At 34.1% G+C, this 16,274-nt stretch overlaps 2 protein-coding genes across 2 annotated transcripts; both read right to left on the bottom strand.

The window, feature by feature from the left end:
• Positions 1–37: 37 nt before the first annotated feature.
• On the bottom strand, positions 38–5,273 carry LOC132039874 (cation/H(+) antiporter 18-like). Its single transcript, XM_059430422.1, has 4 exons — positions 4,986–5,273; positions 3,695–3,907; positions 1,841–2,842; positions 38–1,392 (listed from the first exon to the last, which is right to left on the bottom strand). The coding sequence occupies exons 2-4, from the start codon at positions 3,875–3,877 to the stop codon at positions 211–213; spliced, it is 2,367 nt and encodes a 788-aa protein (XP_059286405.1). The 5' UTR covers positions 3,878–3,907; positions 4,986–5,273; the 3' UTR covers positions 38–210.
• Positions 5,274–7,519: 2,246 nt separating this feature from the next.
• Positions 7,520–10,629, bottom strand: LOC132040451 (uncharacterized). Its single transcript, XM_059431090.1, has 7 exons — positions 10,283–10,629; positions 9,515–9,684; positions 9,097–9,199; positions 8,900–9,016; positions 8,145–8,315; positions 7,830–7,953; positions 7,520–7,751 (listed from the first exon to the last, which is right to left on the bottom strand). Exons 1-7 carry the CDS (start codon positions 10,565–10,567, stop codon positions 7,636–7,638), a joined length of 1,086 nt encoding a protein of 361 aa, XP_059287073.1. The 5' UTR covers positions 10,568–10,629; the 3' UTR covers positions 7,520–7,635.
• Positions 10,630–16,274: the final 5,645 nt, after the last annotated feature.

Raw genomic sequence — 16,274 nt, forward strand, 5'->3', positions numbered from 1 at the left:
TTGATCCTATTGCCTTTCCAAACTGAGAATACGAGAATACGAGAAAATGGCTTCACTTGTGAAAAACAAATAGCAACAAGAAAAATTGCTAAGTCTTCATACATTGAACTTTTGTAATAAAACAAAAATGATAATTACAGCTCGAAGAGATGAATAGGAAAAATGCCAAGAAAGATTTACCAATGAAGGGCCCTTAAATTTTCTGGCAAGTCAATCTTCAAGTATCTGCTGTGAACTATTTGCATATAAGTTATCATAATACTGTTGCACCACCAGGACTGATGCTGTTGTCGAGAATTCTGGTGAAGTCAACAAACTCCCGATTGACCCTAGTTCAGGGCAATCAATCCTCTGGCTCAATGCAAGAGCTACTACACCATTAGGCGTTCGACCAACCAGAAACAAACTGCACTGACTGTAATCACGAAGGATAGTAATTGTTTCCGACACATCTCTAACATTCTTCTCTTCATATTTGACGGAACTGTCATCTGATATGCTCGTTCTGAAAGCAGCAAGAAACTCCTCGTCAGTAGAGACTAATGTCGCAGCAGGATTGCCTTCTGTATCTATTCTTACTATCTCTTCTGAAGAATCTGACTCCACTAGGAAGCGAATGACGGTTAATTCTACTCCGGGGTGCTCAGCCATACGAGCCCCATAAGCAAGTGCTTCACGATCATCATGGCCTCCAAAGAAGAGAACGGTAATAGAAAATGAAACATTACTTGCAGATATCTGAGCACTACCACCGAGTCCACGGTCAACAAATATCCCCACTGAACATGAAGCATGTTCAAGAACCCTTTTGTTAACCAAGTGAAAATCAGGTCGAGTTGACTCAAACGAACCGTCGAGCCTCAGATTCTTGAGATATGGTAAAATTATGATTGCTATATTTTTCTTTTCAGCAGTAATGCAGATATCTTCATGCATATCAGATAGTGATGAGATTGATGTCATTGGACGCACAGAGACCTGACTTAATTGTTGGAAAGCCTCGAATGCCACAACAACGTGGTTAGCTGACCGCTGACCTTTATTCCAGAAGGGCAAGCCATTATGTCGAGCCTTGTGTACCATTAAAATAGCTGAAGGTCTCTCCGAGAATTCCATGAGATGCATTGCATATACACAAAGCCTTTCACCCCTCTCAGTCCCACGTGACGCCTCAAGGAGATTAATGATCGATGGGATATTTCTGGAACTACGGAAGCATGTCAGTATTCGCAGTTGAGTATTCGGATTTTTCCTTTCTATTCTTCTATGTTTATAGTCGCCTTTGCTTAGTATTTTTGCTGGCTTGTAAACAGCCAGAACCAAGGGTGTGGTGATAAAGGTCGTGACGAGAGCCATCATAACCATGATAGCAAAAGTCTGATCATTCAACACCTGCATGAGACATAGAGTAAATAACTTAGGGGTCGTTTCGTTGGGTGTATAAGAATAGTACTGAATAAGGTATACTAGTGATATTAGGATTAGTTATGCCGGGATTAACTACCCTGGCATTATTTTTTATCGAGTGTTTGGTTTGTTGTTTTAAATAACATGCATCCATAATTTCTAAATAATACTGAATAGGGTGTAGTAGAACACGAATACTACTGGTACTGTTAATGCCATGGTTTACTATGTATAAGAATAGTACTTAATAGGGTGTATAACTAATACAGGTATTAGTTATATATGGGTTGAAAACACTTCCAAACAAGGGATTAAATAATACCAAAGCTAATACAAGTATTATTTTCTCTAATACCTCCTACCAAACAACACCATAAAAGCTGAAACAGATTACCTGACTTCACAAAGCATTAAGACACTAGACGAGCATTACCTTTCGATCTTTACCAATATTAAGGACAATCAGTTCCACTAGTCCCTTACTGTTCATAAGAAATCCAAGAGCAAGAGCCTCATTTTTAGGAATCTTCCAGAGAATGGAAACTATAAAAGTGCCAACAATCTTCCCGAAGCAAGCAGTAAATATAACCAGAACTAGCAAACCCCATGATTGTATACCTTGGATTGCAGCAACGTTCGTTTTTAGACCACTAGAGACAAAGTACAATGGGAGGAAAAGACCAGATACAAGGTCCTCAACTTTTTCAACCAGTACACCAGCAAATGGCCCTTCCTTTGGAACTAAAACTCCAATCACAAAAGCCCCAAACATTGCGTGAATCCCGATAATATCAGTGACCAATCCAGCTGCAAGTACAGCAGCTAAAGTACCACATATGTAAATCTCATCCGCAGGTTCACCTTCGTGGCAACGCTGTGATATCCACTTAAAAATCGGTGGCACGATAAGACTGGCACAAATGACAAAGCCACAACCGCAGAGGAAAACCCAAAGTGACACAACAGGTGATAAATTATCACCAGATAAGGCAATGGCAAGAGCAAGTAAAATCCAAGCTGCAACGTCATTAACTGCTGCCGCTGACATGGCCATTCGCCCAACATTAGTGGTTAAAAGTTTCAGCTCAGCCAAAATTCGTGCCAGAACAGGAAATGCAGTTATGGAAAGCGCTACGCCCATGAATATAAGAAATGAGGTAGCATTTACGCCTTTATTTATAGTTTCTCGAAGAATAAATGAAGAGCCAATTCCCAAAGCAAATGGAAGACTGATTCCTGCAACAGCAATGGCAAGGACTTTTTTCCCACTCTGACGCAATGACTTGACATCTAGTTCTAGGCCAGCTAGAAATAAAAAGAACAGGAGACCAATGTTTGCCAAAGTGTCTAAAACAGTGATGCTCTTCGGCGGGAATATTGCATTCAAATAGCCTTTGTTTCGACCAAGAGCTGATGGTCCCAACAATACTCCTCCCTGTATATCACGAACAGAATGTTAAATTTTCTAAAAAGAATGAAGTTCAAGATAAGTTTTAAGATTTTCTGTCGATAACACTAAAACATCCATGACTTTGTACTCCTATAATTCAATAGAAAAGGTGAAATTGTTCTTTCCTCTTCCAACAAACGTGCCATGAAGAAGAATGAAAAGGAAGACTAAAGGATCACATCACAGAAGTTGTTCAGTGAATCTAATACTGTAACGAGAGAAAAACACGTGATTCGAGAAAAAAATTTAAGAAAAAAATGGGTTTTTTTGATTGACTTACAAATGATAAGAAAAAATTAACCTAAATAACCATCCATCTAACCTCTTAAACTAAGAATAGCTGGTGGATGTATCATATATATATATATATACACACATATATATTATCCATGTATAATGTTTATAATTGTGCATAATCAGTGTATAATCTATGTATACCGGCTAGAAAAAATGAATAGTGAATCCGGACAGCTATTTGTGTAAAGATCCCATGATAATCTAACCAGGTAGGCTTTCTTTGATAGTTATGGGTCAACGACAGAAGCATTTTGGAGCCCAAACAACTACCAAAAGAAAAGCAAGGGAAGGAAGAGGAAGAGAAAAAAAAGAAATAGGACAGTTGAGTTACTTAAGTTTGGAGAGAAAGAAAATTGAACAGGACAAAATAGTTTTGAAGGGCAGATAATTTACTTTCAGCTAGTAGAAATAAAACAGAAAAGAGTAAAACAGTAACAAAATGAACACAATAGGGCACTATAGAAGGAATAACTGTCTTCCTATACACAATTAGATACAATGTACCAAATTTTCTTTGAGATGGCAGGAAAAACAACTTACAATAATCTCAGCAATAACACGTGGTTGCCGTAGCGGCCGCAGCAAAAAGGCAAGACCTCTTGTGACAACAAGAACTAAACATATCTGTAAAATGGCCAGCGGAAGGGCGAAATCCAGGGGATTATCACCTTGAAAAATGCCATTAGATGTGGCCTTCATTGGAGAAGGACAAAGATGGTCCATAGTTTTACTGGATGCCACTCCAAATTAGTCCTGTAAAAACAATACTGTAAAACACGATGGCTGTTGCACTTCCAATTTCAACTCAAAGGAAACATATTCAGAGGAAATGATCAACAGGATAATCTTTATAGAATGATGAGGTAATGAAGATCCAGTGTTCCCAAGGGGATGGTTAAGGGGTTAAGGAGTGGGAAGAACCTGGAGATCCCAGGGTCAACCCACTACAACACTTACAGATCGTTTGGTTGCTAGTTGGGAAGTTAATTATTCATGTATTAAAACCACCATAACTAATACCATGTTTGATAGCATCTTAGTTGCTATATATAAAATTCAGCACACCAAATACAGTGTTTAGTTACCAGTTTACAATCCCGCATAATTAATACATGTATAAGTTTTGAGGGAATCTATATACTATTATTTTAGGCAGGATCGATGATGGTATAATTAATACATGAATAATTAAGCCCTGCATAACTCTAACCAACAACCAAACGGCAGTGTGAGCCTAGCTACCCTAACCTTGGTAGGCAAATTACTTTTGGATGGTAATAGGTAGTCAGTATAAATGAATCGAGATGTGCACAATTTGGCATGGATACCACCTGCCAAAAGTATATGAATATATATATACCTGTTTTAGAATTAGAGAAAGGGCTCTACAAATTCAATCAGCACCAATCCCTCCAAAAAATTGAACAAGTAATTCTAGTTGGGATGTCGTGGAATTACCAATTTACTGACACCATTTAAAAGATGATTATTTTTGCACAAAAACTAATATTCAGCGGGGAAAAGAATATGCATATCCAAGGATCTACATTACTTGTTCATTAGACTTATGGCAGCCATATTGGTTTTTATTATTATTATTATTATTATTACTATTAATGAAACAGAAAAAATTAGGGCAGTGTGCCAAATAGAGAAAATAATAGCTCAGCAGTGTTACTAGTAATTCTTGCAAACGACAAATGATCAAGAAAAGGATCGGAAAAGATTATTTATAACTTTGTAATGAGTAACACACTACTGGACTATGCATGTATTAATCATTACGAGTTTAGAGCTGTGAAATGTAACGGGGCAAGAAAGATCATAGTACCTTGTAAACTCTGTTTAATTGGTTACTTCAGAAAAGTCCAAGAATGGGATCATTTGAAATGAAAACCAAATACCAAAATCTGCAACTGTAAGTCTAAGAAAGACAAAGATAAAGGAAGAGAAAAAACGTTTTTTTATTTGTATTTTGAAGGAGATAGGGACGAAGAATTAAAGATGTAGTACGATAAATAGAATGGTAGTTGGGGTGTGAACCCATGGAACAAGTTGCTTTCACTAAGTCAGGGATTGAGTGAAAGTACCAACTGCTCGACTCCTTCCCACTTGGGGACTAAATTTTATCCATGTACATGGGCTAAGCAGGACCAAAAAATAAAAAAAAATAAAAAAAAAAAGATACAAACAATATACTGTATTTATTAATTACGGATTGTAAAATAATAATGGGAAAAGGGTCAAAAATACCCCTCTACTTTGGATAAAGGCTTAAAAAATATCTCCAAACTATATTTGACAAAATACCTCTGGTTTTCAAATATGCCCCGTTTTTGTAGAAATTATCCCCAAAATAACCCGGGAATTATTTTTTAAACATAACTAAATAATAGCATAAGATCATTCCCTCAATACGTAGGTTTGAACTTTGAGGGAATTTTTGGGGGAAAAAGAGGATCTATTATTTAGTTAATTTAAATGATGGAAATTTAAAAAATAATTTCGGGTTATTTTGGAGGATAATTTTCATCAAGACAGGGGTATATTTGAAAACTTTAAGGATGAGGGAGGTATTTTTAACTCAAAATAAGTTTGGAGGTTAAGCCTTTTTCTAAAGTAGAGGGGTATTTTTGACCCTTTTCCCAATAATAATCCCTCCGTGCACTTTTACTTGTGGACTATATTACAAATAGACATTCATTTTTACTTGCTCAGTTGAAAAACCAAGACATAATCATTTCCTTATGCATTTCCCAAAATATTGAATTTATTACATAAAGAGTGATATATAGTAAACTTATCATTTTATGAATTACTTCTTAAGCAAAGCCTTCCTCGACTCCGGCTTTTAGTTAAACACGATGCATATAAAATTTGGGGTATAAAAGCTCAAAAAGCACCTTGAAAACCAAAAACACAGTTGAGTGCTTTGGTTTCCAGGTGGAACTTTAAAGATTTGGGTGGTTGGGTAACCATGAGATGTAGAGCGAAGAAGGTAGAGATTGGTATTAGATATTTGTCTCCAGTTGAACACGTAAACACAAATACTGACGTGACACATAAATTATTGAGGTGTCTAGATGATCATTTTTTAAGTTGGAGTTTTCAACTGACAAAGTGAAGATAAGTTGAGGTGTCTACTTGTGCATACCCAAAGTTGGAGGGCATATTTGACACCTGAAGCTAAGTTTGGAGGCCTGTGTATGTATTATGCATGGATAATTTCATTAAAGGGTAAAAATTTACTCATATCAGTCGTGTATACCAAAATTGATTTAATTTGTTATAATTAAGTGATTTAATAAAGTTAAAATATATATTAATATATTAAGGCTAAGTAATAGACTCATAGTTATATATATTCAAATACATGTCATATTTTTTATTGATTTAGTAAACATATACGGTGCGGATAAATTCTTACCTTAACGGTATATCTTTTGAAGGGCTTAGTATGGCTTAAATTCTATACCTTTCACATTCTTCACTTTCGTAGGCTACATCTTACAAGTTACCACCCTGCAGTTTGCTTGGCCCATCAAAGTTTCTCTGAGACAGAAACCTGAGAAGAATTGGACTGAAAGGACTGGTAGTGATCGATGAGCTTTCCATATTTCTGACTTTTGGCTCGGCGAACGGATGGAAATGCAACTAGAACCTTTATATGGTCAAGTGGAAAAAAGTTCAATTTTTGAAAAACTGAGGTCTGAAATTGAGACATTTCTTCAAACTAAACACACTTCACTGCAGAGTCAAAGATCTTCTAGCAGGTTCATGCTAAGAACAGCTATTTTTTTCCTTAAATACACCTCATAAGCGGTGTTCATGTAGTAGTCCGAGTTAAATCTGTATAGTGCTAAGTAAATAGTTGCTATTACATATCCCTTTTGAGTACTGAGATTCAGTTTGATAAATTGGTGGTCCTTTTACATCAGATTTAAGTGCCTGAATGGAGCATCTTGTTCCTGGTTGCATGACAAACCTTAGATGCTTGAACATTGTATGTTGTTAGCCTATGTTGTTCGGACTTTCCGAAATGCTGCTGCATCTGTGTTGGATTCTTGTAGGATCCGACACGCACCAATTGGTATTTTTTGAAGATTCCGAGCAACATAGCTATTAGCAGCATGTGATGTAGTTTGCTCAGATGAAGAAAAAATGCTGTTTACTATGGCTCCAGAAAACAGAATAAGGTCCTACAGGATTCCACCAGAAATTTGGTGAGTGGATACTTCTTGCTCCTAATCTATTTTTTGAGTTTTAAGTATGGAGGAGATACTGGTGCTATCGGTTGCCCGAACCGCTCTGCTACGGAACTTTCTTGGTCTTTCTATATTCAGTTACTCCAAAAACCAGATACTCAAAAATCAAAATTCCCTTCAATATGAAGGAGTTTATATGGTAACAAAATTTTCTCCTTGGATCCTCTATCCAAGGAACAATTATTTAAGAGGCCAAGTCCCCATAATAGCTTGCTTTTAGGACAATGCGAAGACATAGGATTCTTGATTTTCCTTTGGGTTCCCTTCTATAATTGTTAGAATTTTCTCATCCAAATCTATCACAGCTGTGCACAATGTGTACAGCAATGGACCTGAAACGAGGTTGAAGAGCATCAATAAAATGATATCAATAGAGCAATATGTACAATATTTTTCATGAACTCAACTACCTGTCATGTAAATGGGATACTTCTCATTATTCATGTCTCCAAGAAGTGCTAAGAAATCACTTTTTGATTGCTTTGGCAAAGAAGATGCCCTTGTTTGCCTACTCAAGGAGTTCTCATCTTGTGCCTTCATTAGATAAAATATAGACAAGAGTTTAACTTCAACATATTTACAGCGTACACGAATTTGTACACTATCGGGTCACCTAAAAGATAATTACTGGTAATCGTCCATAAAAAGGTGGGATAAGAAATATCACATGCTACAAAAGGTTAAAATGGAGTGATAGCTAAGACAAAATTTAAAGGTGTACTTACCTGCTTTACTTGAAGATGCAGATACATGTTGGCATGGAAGAATGGAGTTTCCCTGACTTCATGAACTGAAACTCGATTTCTTGATGCAGTTTCGACGTTTAAAATCCTCCGAGCCCTTGTGTCTATCAAATTATAGCTGTGCCCAACTGAAGCTTCTGAGGAATGAATCCTCTGGATCCCACAATTATGAACATAAAAGCAGGTTACCATCTTGTGTTAAGAAAATGGACCTTAGCTTAACTCAAGGCTAGAAGCTAGTTTTGATCCAAGATCGTCATATATGTAAACAACATTTCATTTTCTCAAGTAATGTGGAACATTTTTAACATCCTTCCTGCACGCCCAGCACTGGACAATTGGAGCGTCAATAACATAATATGAGGCTCAAAGAATTGAAATGAGTCTCATTTCAAAACCAGATAACTCAAGCCCAAAAGTTAGCTTATGAGGTGAAGAATGCCAAGAGACCAGCGGCGGAGCCAGAAATTTTACAAAGGGGTGTCAAAATATTTGAAAAATAGATATATATAGAAAATAAGGGGAATCAACATATAGCATATATACATAAAACTAAAATTATAACCTAACTAAACAGTGTAATTTTTCTGGCGAAAGAGGGCACTTGACACCTCTTAGCATAAGGTGGCTTCATCACTGGTCAAGACTATACAAGGAGACAACAACTCATTCCCTCAATCAATGTGGGAGACTTAACAACGTGAATCAGAAGAGAGAGAAGAAAATTTAAAGCTTACAGCCAGAGCATCCTCAATGCTATTTGCTTCAAGCAGGTCTCTGGACACAAAGTTTCTGCCAATTGCACCAGCTACTATCTCTTCCTCACATGGTGGTACTGAGTTCAAAGTAAATGCCTATAATCGATAAAACACATACAAATACAGTAAGAACTAGAATATTAGTGATAATTGACAAGTAATTAATATCAGTGTACCACTCCATGATTATTAAATCCAAAGGCACAACTTGGAAGTTCTCCAGCATATGTATACGCAGTGAATGTTGTACCATTAGACAATGTCACCTTAACCAAATAACTGCAATATAATGAAAATGGTCAAATTCCAAAGATGGAAAAAGGATTTTTTTTTTTTTTCATTTTTGGCCCGTAGGCCGGAATTAATTGCGGGCACTAGTCAAAATATACAAAACATATACACTTATTATATATATTATATGTATATTTTGTGTATACTATATGTGTATTATATGTATAGTTATACTTAATATACAAAACCTATACACGTGCTGGCTATTGTTTTTTGAGCGGTCCAAAAATGTAATTATCCCAAAGAAAAAAATCACATATAAAACAGGGATTTATTGCTGTAAAAGAAAACAAGATAATTTACGTGTGTCCAACAACAGCAACATTTGCATCCTCATTATGAGCTGCCACAGCCACGGTGTTACTAACAACAAGAATATCTGAACAGTCATCGTTAATCTCTTCCTCCTTGGGATAATCCTCTGTCTTTCGAATGAAAGGCAATATCTCTTTCCTAAAGTTCAATAGTAAAATCTGGAAAAACCAAAAGAAAAGAAAATATCAGTTTTTTAATTTATCATTTAGCTGCACTTAATGAAAGGATAAGTATGGCCACTAAAGTCGTTTGGCAGATGAGATTCGTCCGCCCTTAATTAAAGGTTCGAAAATCAAAAGAAACTCCTACAAGGCACTTTCCATTTAATGGGTTCTACCAGTAGCGAAATAAAATTTTCACTAAGAGATTTAAAATATAAAGAAGTAAATTAAACACATAAAGTAGTCTAGGGGCTCAATGTCTACTATAGATACATAAAAATAATTTTAACTTTGTATATACAGTCAGGGTTGGAGCTACAACTTTTGCCTATGGGTTCGACAGAACATATTAACTTTAGTTCAAACCTTATATTGTGTTTAAAAATCTGTTTAATATATATAAATAATTTATCAAGAATCTTACAGACTATTTTTTCTTTCACCTTTATATATAGTTTACTTTTTCGACGAAGGGAATACAAACGAACCCTTGCTCCCCTAGCTCTCTCATTGGGTTCTACACGATGCAAATTTAAATTAGTCAAGCACATGAGTACCGGTTAGATAAAAAAGAAGGATAAGTTAGAAAGTTCACATTGAGAAAGGGGACACCACTTCCTTGAGCAATTCCTTTGAGTTCATTCCAATAATTTGGGAACTTGTTCTTGTTATTTTCAGACAGATTATTAATCAGTGGCTGGGAATTTGGGAGTTGAGCAAAAGGGAGGAGCTGGTTTTTAAGAATAAGGTCTGTAGATAATCTGCTTTGTATCAGTTTCGAGAATCTTTGGCCAATCAAGAAACCAATTTGGAAAGCATCTTCACAAGGGCCTATTTCATACATCTCTAACTTGTAGGATTCCATATTTGTGCTTCCCATGGTCAGTCTGTGTGTGTGTGGGAGAATGGTTTGTGCTAATGGCACCTTATCTTCAACCTTTTGCGAATGGGAAATTTTCAACCATATATAACCAACATAAATTATTGCGCTAGCCCAATATACAATATTATACGTGGAGAAAAGTATTATATATGATGTATCAACTTTGTACAAAGCGTAGAATAGTGTATAAAATATATTTATACATAAATATGAGCTAAATCGGGTAATAAACTCAGAGTATGGGCTATCTGACATAAATATGTCACAAAATAAACCTAAAGCGTAATTTTCCCAATGAATCCTAATTGTTTTCTCTAGTCACTCGGTTCGTATGATTCAACGGATTAGGTGGATTATTCCAATATAAATTTTGAAATTAAATTTATATTTTTAGGTTAAAATCTTGATAACTTATCACATATGTTGGGATAAGTTATCTAAGTTATGATTATGATTTTAATATTCAAATTATGATTCTAGGATATTCTTGTTTTGAACCAGAGGACCCTACTTTGTCCCTTTACATATTTGAAAACTATTTAATTTTAATATACTCTTTTTATTAATGCGATTAGTTGAAATTTCAATTGAAATAAAAGTTAAACTTTTTTTTAGGGGAAAGGAAATATAGAAAGTATAAAGTTTTTACCTTCTCTTGTTTATTAAGTAATTCCTCCATTTCATAATCGGTGGTGTTTTATCCTTTTATTTTAGTTCAAAATAAGTGGCGTTTCATTAAAATCAAGAAGGCATTGATTATTTTCTTGCAATTTTACCCTTATTTAAATAAATAAAGTTTTACGTAACCAAAAAGGCAGAAAACAATTAAAGAGTTATTTTTTTTTTCAAGCCATTTGATTAAGGGTAAGTAATAAAAACACTTACTTTCTACGAATAAAAGGAATTTCTTAAGGGGTGTGCCCAAACTAAAAACACCACTTATTAAGAAACCAGGGAGTAGTACACATACAAACAATTTTGGTACTTTATGTATCAGAAATCTATTTTTATTTTTTACGGAAAAAAGGCCAACAGTCCCCCTTAACTTAGAAACTCGGAGACACCAGATAATTTTTCCACCTATGTTCCATATTTCGTGGATTGGATTTGACTTAATGCAACAACCGCCTAAGTCTAAAGTACAATATTAAAAAAAAAAAAACAATAAGGGTTTTTTGGCCACACTATTTTGGCTATAATGGCTCAAATGGGGTAAATTCATATGACTATTTAGGTCAAATTAACAATTTATGTTTACTTAATGTCATTTCTATCTTTTCTTCTCAAAGTTTATCTTAATTTATAACTGTACAATAGAAGTTATGGTGATTTTTACATAAGTGTGACCAAATTTGGGTCAAATTGGTGTGGCAATTTAGCAACTCTCTAAAAAAAAAGTCGTTTAAGAATTTTGATATCTATAATTGAAGATTTTTCCTTGTGATCCTAGAAAAATAATTTGATCTCTTTTAATCTATTAAACATCGGAAAAGGGCCAAATATAACCCTGTCCTATTAGAAAAGGACTAGATATATCCTTCGTTATACTTTGGGGTAAAATATACCCATACCGTTATACTTTAGGGCTAAATATACCCTTACTGTTATATTTTGGCACATATATACCCTTTATTTTAATGGAGGGACACGTGTCATCATCCTATTGGCCTAGTTTGAATTATACCCTAATTAATTAAAATTTAATAACCCAGTATCCAATTAAGACCCATACCCGGAAAAATTCAGGTCAAGCTTAAAAAAACTGCTTCAAATGGCTAAAGAAAAGTATATTTTGAAGGAGCAAGACAATTCTGAGTTAAAGCTTGAAAGGATTTTAATTTACATTGTCAACTTCGCAAAGATGAAGGTCAACAGATTCAACTTCTTTTAAGGGAATGTATATTAAAAGGTTGATACCCGTTTACTTTGGTTGCAGTTGAAGCTCTTAAAGAAATAGCAGCTCCTTTGGGGTAAAAAGACTGGGATTTTAAGCTAAATCCCTTGTGATGGTAATCCGAATTGGAGCACACTGAAAAGGAAAGATATGCCCCTGTATAATAATACTCTCGTCTGCAATTGCACTTACCATGATAATCTTTGCCATGTGCAATGCATCTACGTCTCCATTCTCTCTCAAATAAATGAGTTTTGTTAAGTAATTGTACATTTTTTCCCTGGTTAATCTGATAAAGTAATGAAAATTCCCGTGTTAATATAGTTTTGTATACTTTAAAGTTGTTCTGTTTTAGACCCTTTACTGAAACTCTGTTAGGAAGAAGCCATTGAAGAAGTTTTTCGAAACTTAAGACTCGAATTTTCCAGGTATGAATATGGGTCTTTTAATTGAATATCGGGTTATGAGTTAAATTTTAATTAATTAAGATATAATTCAAACTAGGCCAATAGGATGATGACACGTGTCCCTCCGTTAAGATAAAGGGTATATATGTGCCAAAATATAACAACAAGGGTATATTTAGCTCCAAAGTATAGCTGTAGGGGTATATTTGGCTCCAAAGTATAATGAAGGGTATATCTGATCCTTTTCTAATAGTACAGGGGTATATTTGGCCCTTTTCCGATTAAACATTCATGGTGTTATGCAAATATGTAAAAGATTGAAGAGCATTTATTATGTAAAATAATTGTGTCCTCCATTTGAATTTGGTCATAAATATGTCCTTATCGTTGTGAAATGCCTCGGGTTTGCCCCTCAACTTTGGAAAATAGAACTTTTAGAACATTTTGCCCTCCTTTTCGATTTGATCCCAATATGCTCTTATCGTTGAAGAACTTGCTCAAATACGCCTCTCAAAACAAACGAAATTCACTTTTTTCAATCAATCATTTTATTTTAGAATCAAAGGTTTATTAGACTTCTCTTTTCTAAAAGGTGAGAGGAGGAACAAAAAGAAGAAAACTTGAAAATCAATACTTCGTTGTCTACCTAATTGTGATCATATGCATAAATTGAACTTCTGCATAATTAGTTCAACAAAAATAAAATTGATATTCTTATTTTTCTTTTTTCATTTTGACATGACAACAAGCAATTCTTTAGTAAGATGAAAACTTTTTTGTTAAGTGCATAAAATTACTCCTTCCAATTTCTTCATTTACTTTCAACTAGTGAATTTGACCGCGCTTCGCGCAGTTATTTCATTAAACATATTAATAACTTTTAAATTACTTTTTTGTTAAATTTAATTGGGATATAAGAAGAAGAACTATGAGGTTGCATTCTCGTCTACAAAAATCATGTCTACAAAAAGAGAAAAAATCACAAATTTTGTTGCCTGCATTCTTTTTGCATAAGCATATTTTGAAAATTTAGAAAAAATTAACACTCAATTGCTCATCGTACGGTATCAATATATCACCATTTACATTTCTATAATTCTGTCAAAAATATGCTTGTAGGAGGTTTGGTGAGTGCTAACGCAAATTTTCATGAAAAATAATGAAAATTCAAGAAAGAAGATGTAAGCAAAGTAAATCACTAACTACTTACAAAATTAAAAATGTTAAAACCTCTAATTCTAATTATTAACATCTGGTGTACATACCTAAATTTTGCTCACATTTAATAATCAGTTCTAATTAATTATTTTTCTATAGATTAAAATGAGCTTAGACTTCAATCTTACTTTTCTATTACAATATTTTACATTAGTGTTTTCTCATTTTAAGGATCAGAGAACTTAAATTGTGAAGAATTTTTAAAATAAAATAAATTTTAGAACCCATTAGAAGCTTCTTTTTCTCCTGTTAGTTCTTACGTAGAATCTGAAAGATAAGTTTTTTCCTTAAATAGATTCTCTTACTATTTGGCACTCCCTTCATATATATATATGTATAGAAATATTTTCTCTCACCAATTTTCGCTAATAATTACCTTTTTTTATTTCAGAATCATAAAATATTCTAATATTATGTAATATTGACTTAACAAACATGTTGTTGGATAAATATACAAGTAGTAAATTTTTACAAAATTGCATTATTAAATATGGCCATGAATAAAGTATATGAGGTCAGAAAATGCATAATAGTCCTGCTTCAAATTCTTTACATACCGCTCTCCATCTACTTTTATTAAGAAAAAGAGAGAAAAAAAATTTTCCACAAGGTTTACAACAACATTTACCATAATTCAGAGGGATGAATCATTCAAAAGATTTTTTCCCTAAACAACACCTTACTCAATTTTGATTTTATAGAGACAAAAACTTCACCTACTTTTTAAAAACCAAAGAAGAAAAGAGAAGGGTAAAGAAATAGAGGAGGAGATAGTTGAAGAAAGACTTTTTTTGTGCTTGAATTCTTGCATATGGTTTAGGTGCAAAGAAAGTTAATAAAACTAAATGACAAAACATAAAATTATTTGACATTATTTCGGTTTCATGTGAAATTAAATTTTATGTGGATAACTTTTTTTCGCTTGAAAGTGAGACAATTTCTAGGCACAAACAATAATGATCGATCGAAACTTTATAGAAAAGGTAATGATGTATCGATTACTATTCATCATGACTTTAAACGTTCTTTGAATCAAAATCGTTCCGGGAAATATCAATTAAATAACGACTTAATAATATTCCCATAGAATAAAATAATTACAATCTACAGCTACACACAACAATCAACCTGCAAAAAAAATTTAAAAAATTCAGTGAGATAGAAAAAAGGGAAGGAAAAGTGCTTCAAACACAATTCAAGTACAATATTTTTAATTAAGATCAACAAAAATAGGAAAAATAAAATAAAAAATGAATAATAATAATTGAGATTGCAACTTCCAGCATTTCCAAAACCCAAAAGAAAATGATCTATGATGTGATAAAATATGCAAGGCAAATAGATTGGACTTCAGCTTTATACAGGGGAAAGAGATGATAACTGTAAGAATAAATTCACCATAATTATCATCGTAATGGATAATATTGATTGACCTTAATTAAGGTCAATAACAGTGTGTCTTTTAATTCAATAGGTTTGTCATTGCTTAATTTGGGCAGGTTTTTAGTTTTTTCCTTCCTATGTGGAATTTGCATTAATAAAACCCAATCCAATTTAGACCAAGCCACTTTTGCCCAAAAATTCCTCTATATATAGGATCAATTTAGGTCTTATTTTCAAAACACAAGAGTGAATTCATAGCAGCCATATAGAGAGAAAAACGTGAGAGAAAGTAGATTTTCATCCAAAAATTTTCTGCTACAGCAGTCCACTTTAAATTGCGTTCCCGATTCGTTAACCGTTGGATCGTGCTGAAATTTGAACTGGGGGTTTTCAATATCTGGTTCTTCGATTTCAATGGTGGAGATCGGATTTTGTGCTCTGTAGCTCCAGTTTTTCGAGTACGAACAGTAGGCTCTTTGGGGGTGATTTCTCTCCTTTCTTCACTAGTTTTGGTGCTATCTTTTATGTATTGTTGCTCCGTGCTTGGCTTTGTTGTTGTAGCCATTTGGAGAACATTGTTGTAACTTTTGTTGATTATAGTGGAGCTTTTGTGGGCCGGAAGTCCCGTGGATGTTTCCTCTTCACCTTGAAGGGGTTTTCTGCACGTAAATTTGATGTCTCTTGCATTCGATTTATTTTTACTTGCTTTGATATTTTATTGTTGGTATAGTCGCTGACCGGATTTCCATTTGTGCTAGTGTTTATTGTCTTCTCTTGATTCGAAAATAGTGTGGGAAGTTTC

This window comes from Lycium ferocissimum, chromosome 12, assembly GCF_029784015.1.
Source record: "Lycium ferocissimum isolate CSIRO_LF1 chromosome 12, AGI_CSIRO_Lferr_CH_V1, whole genome shotgun sequence".
NCBI lineage: Eukaryota > Viridiplantae > Streptophyta > Magnoliopsida > Solanales > Solanaceae > Lycium > Lycium ferocissimum.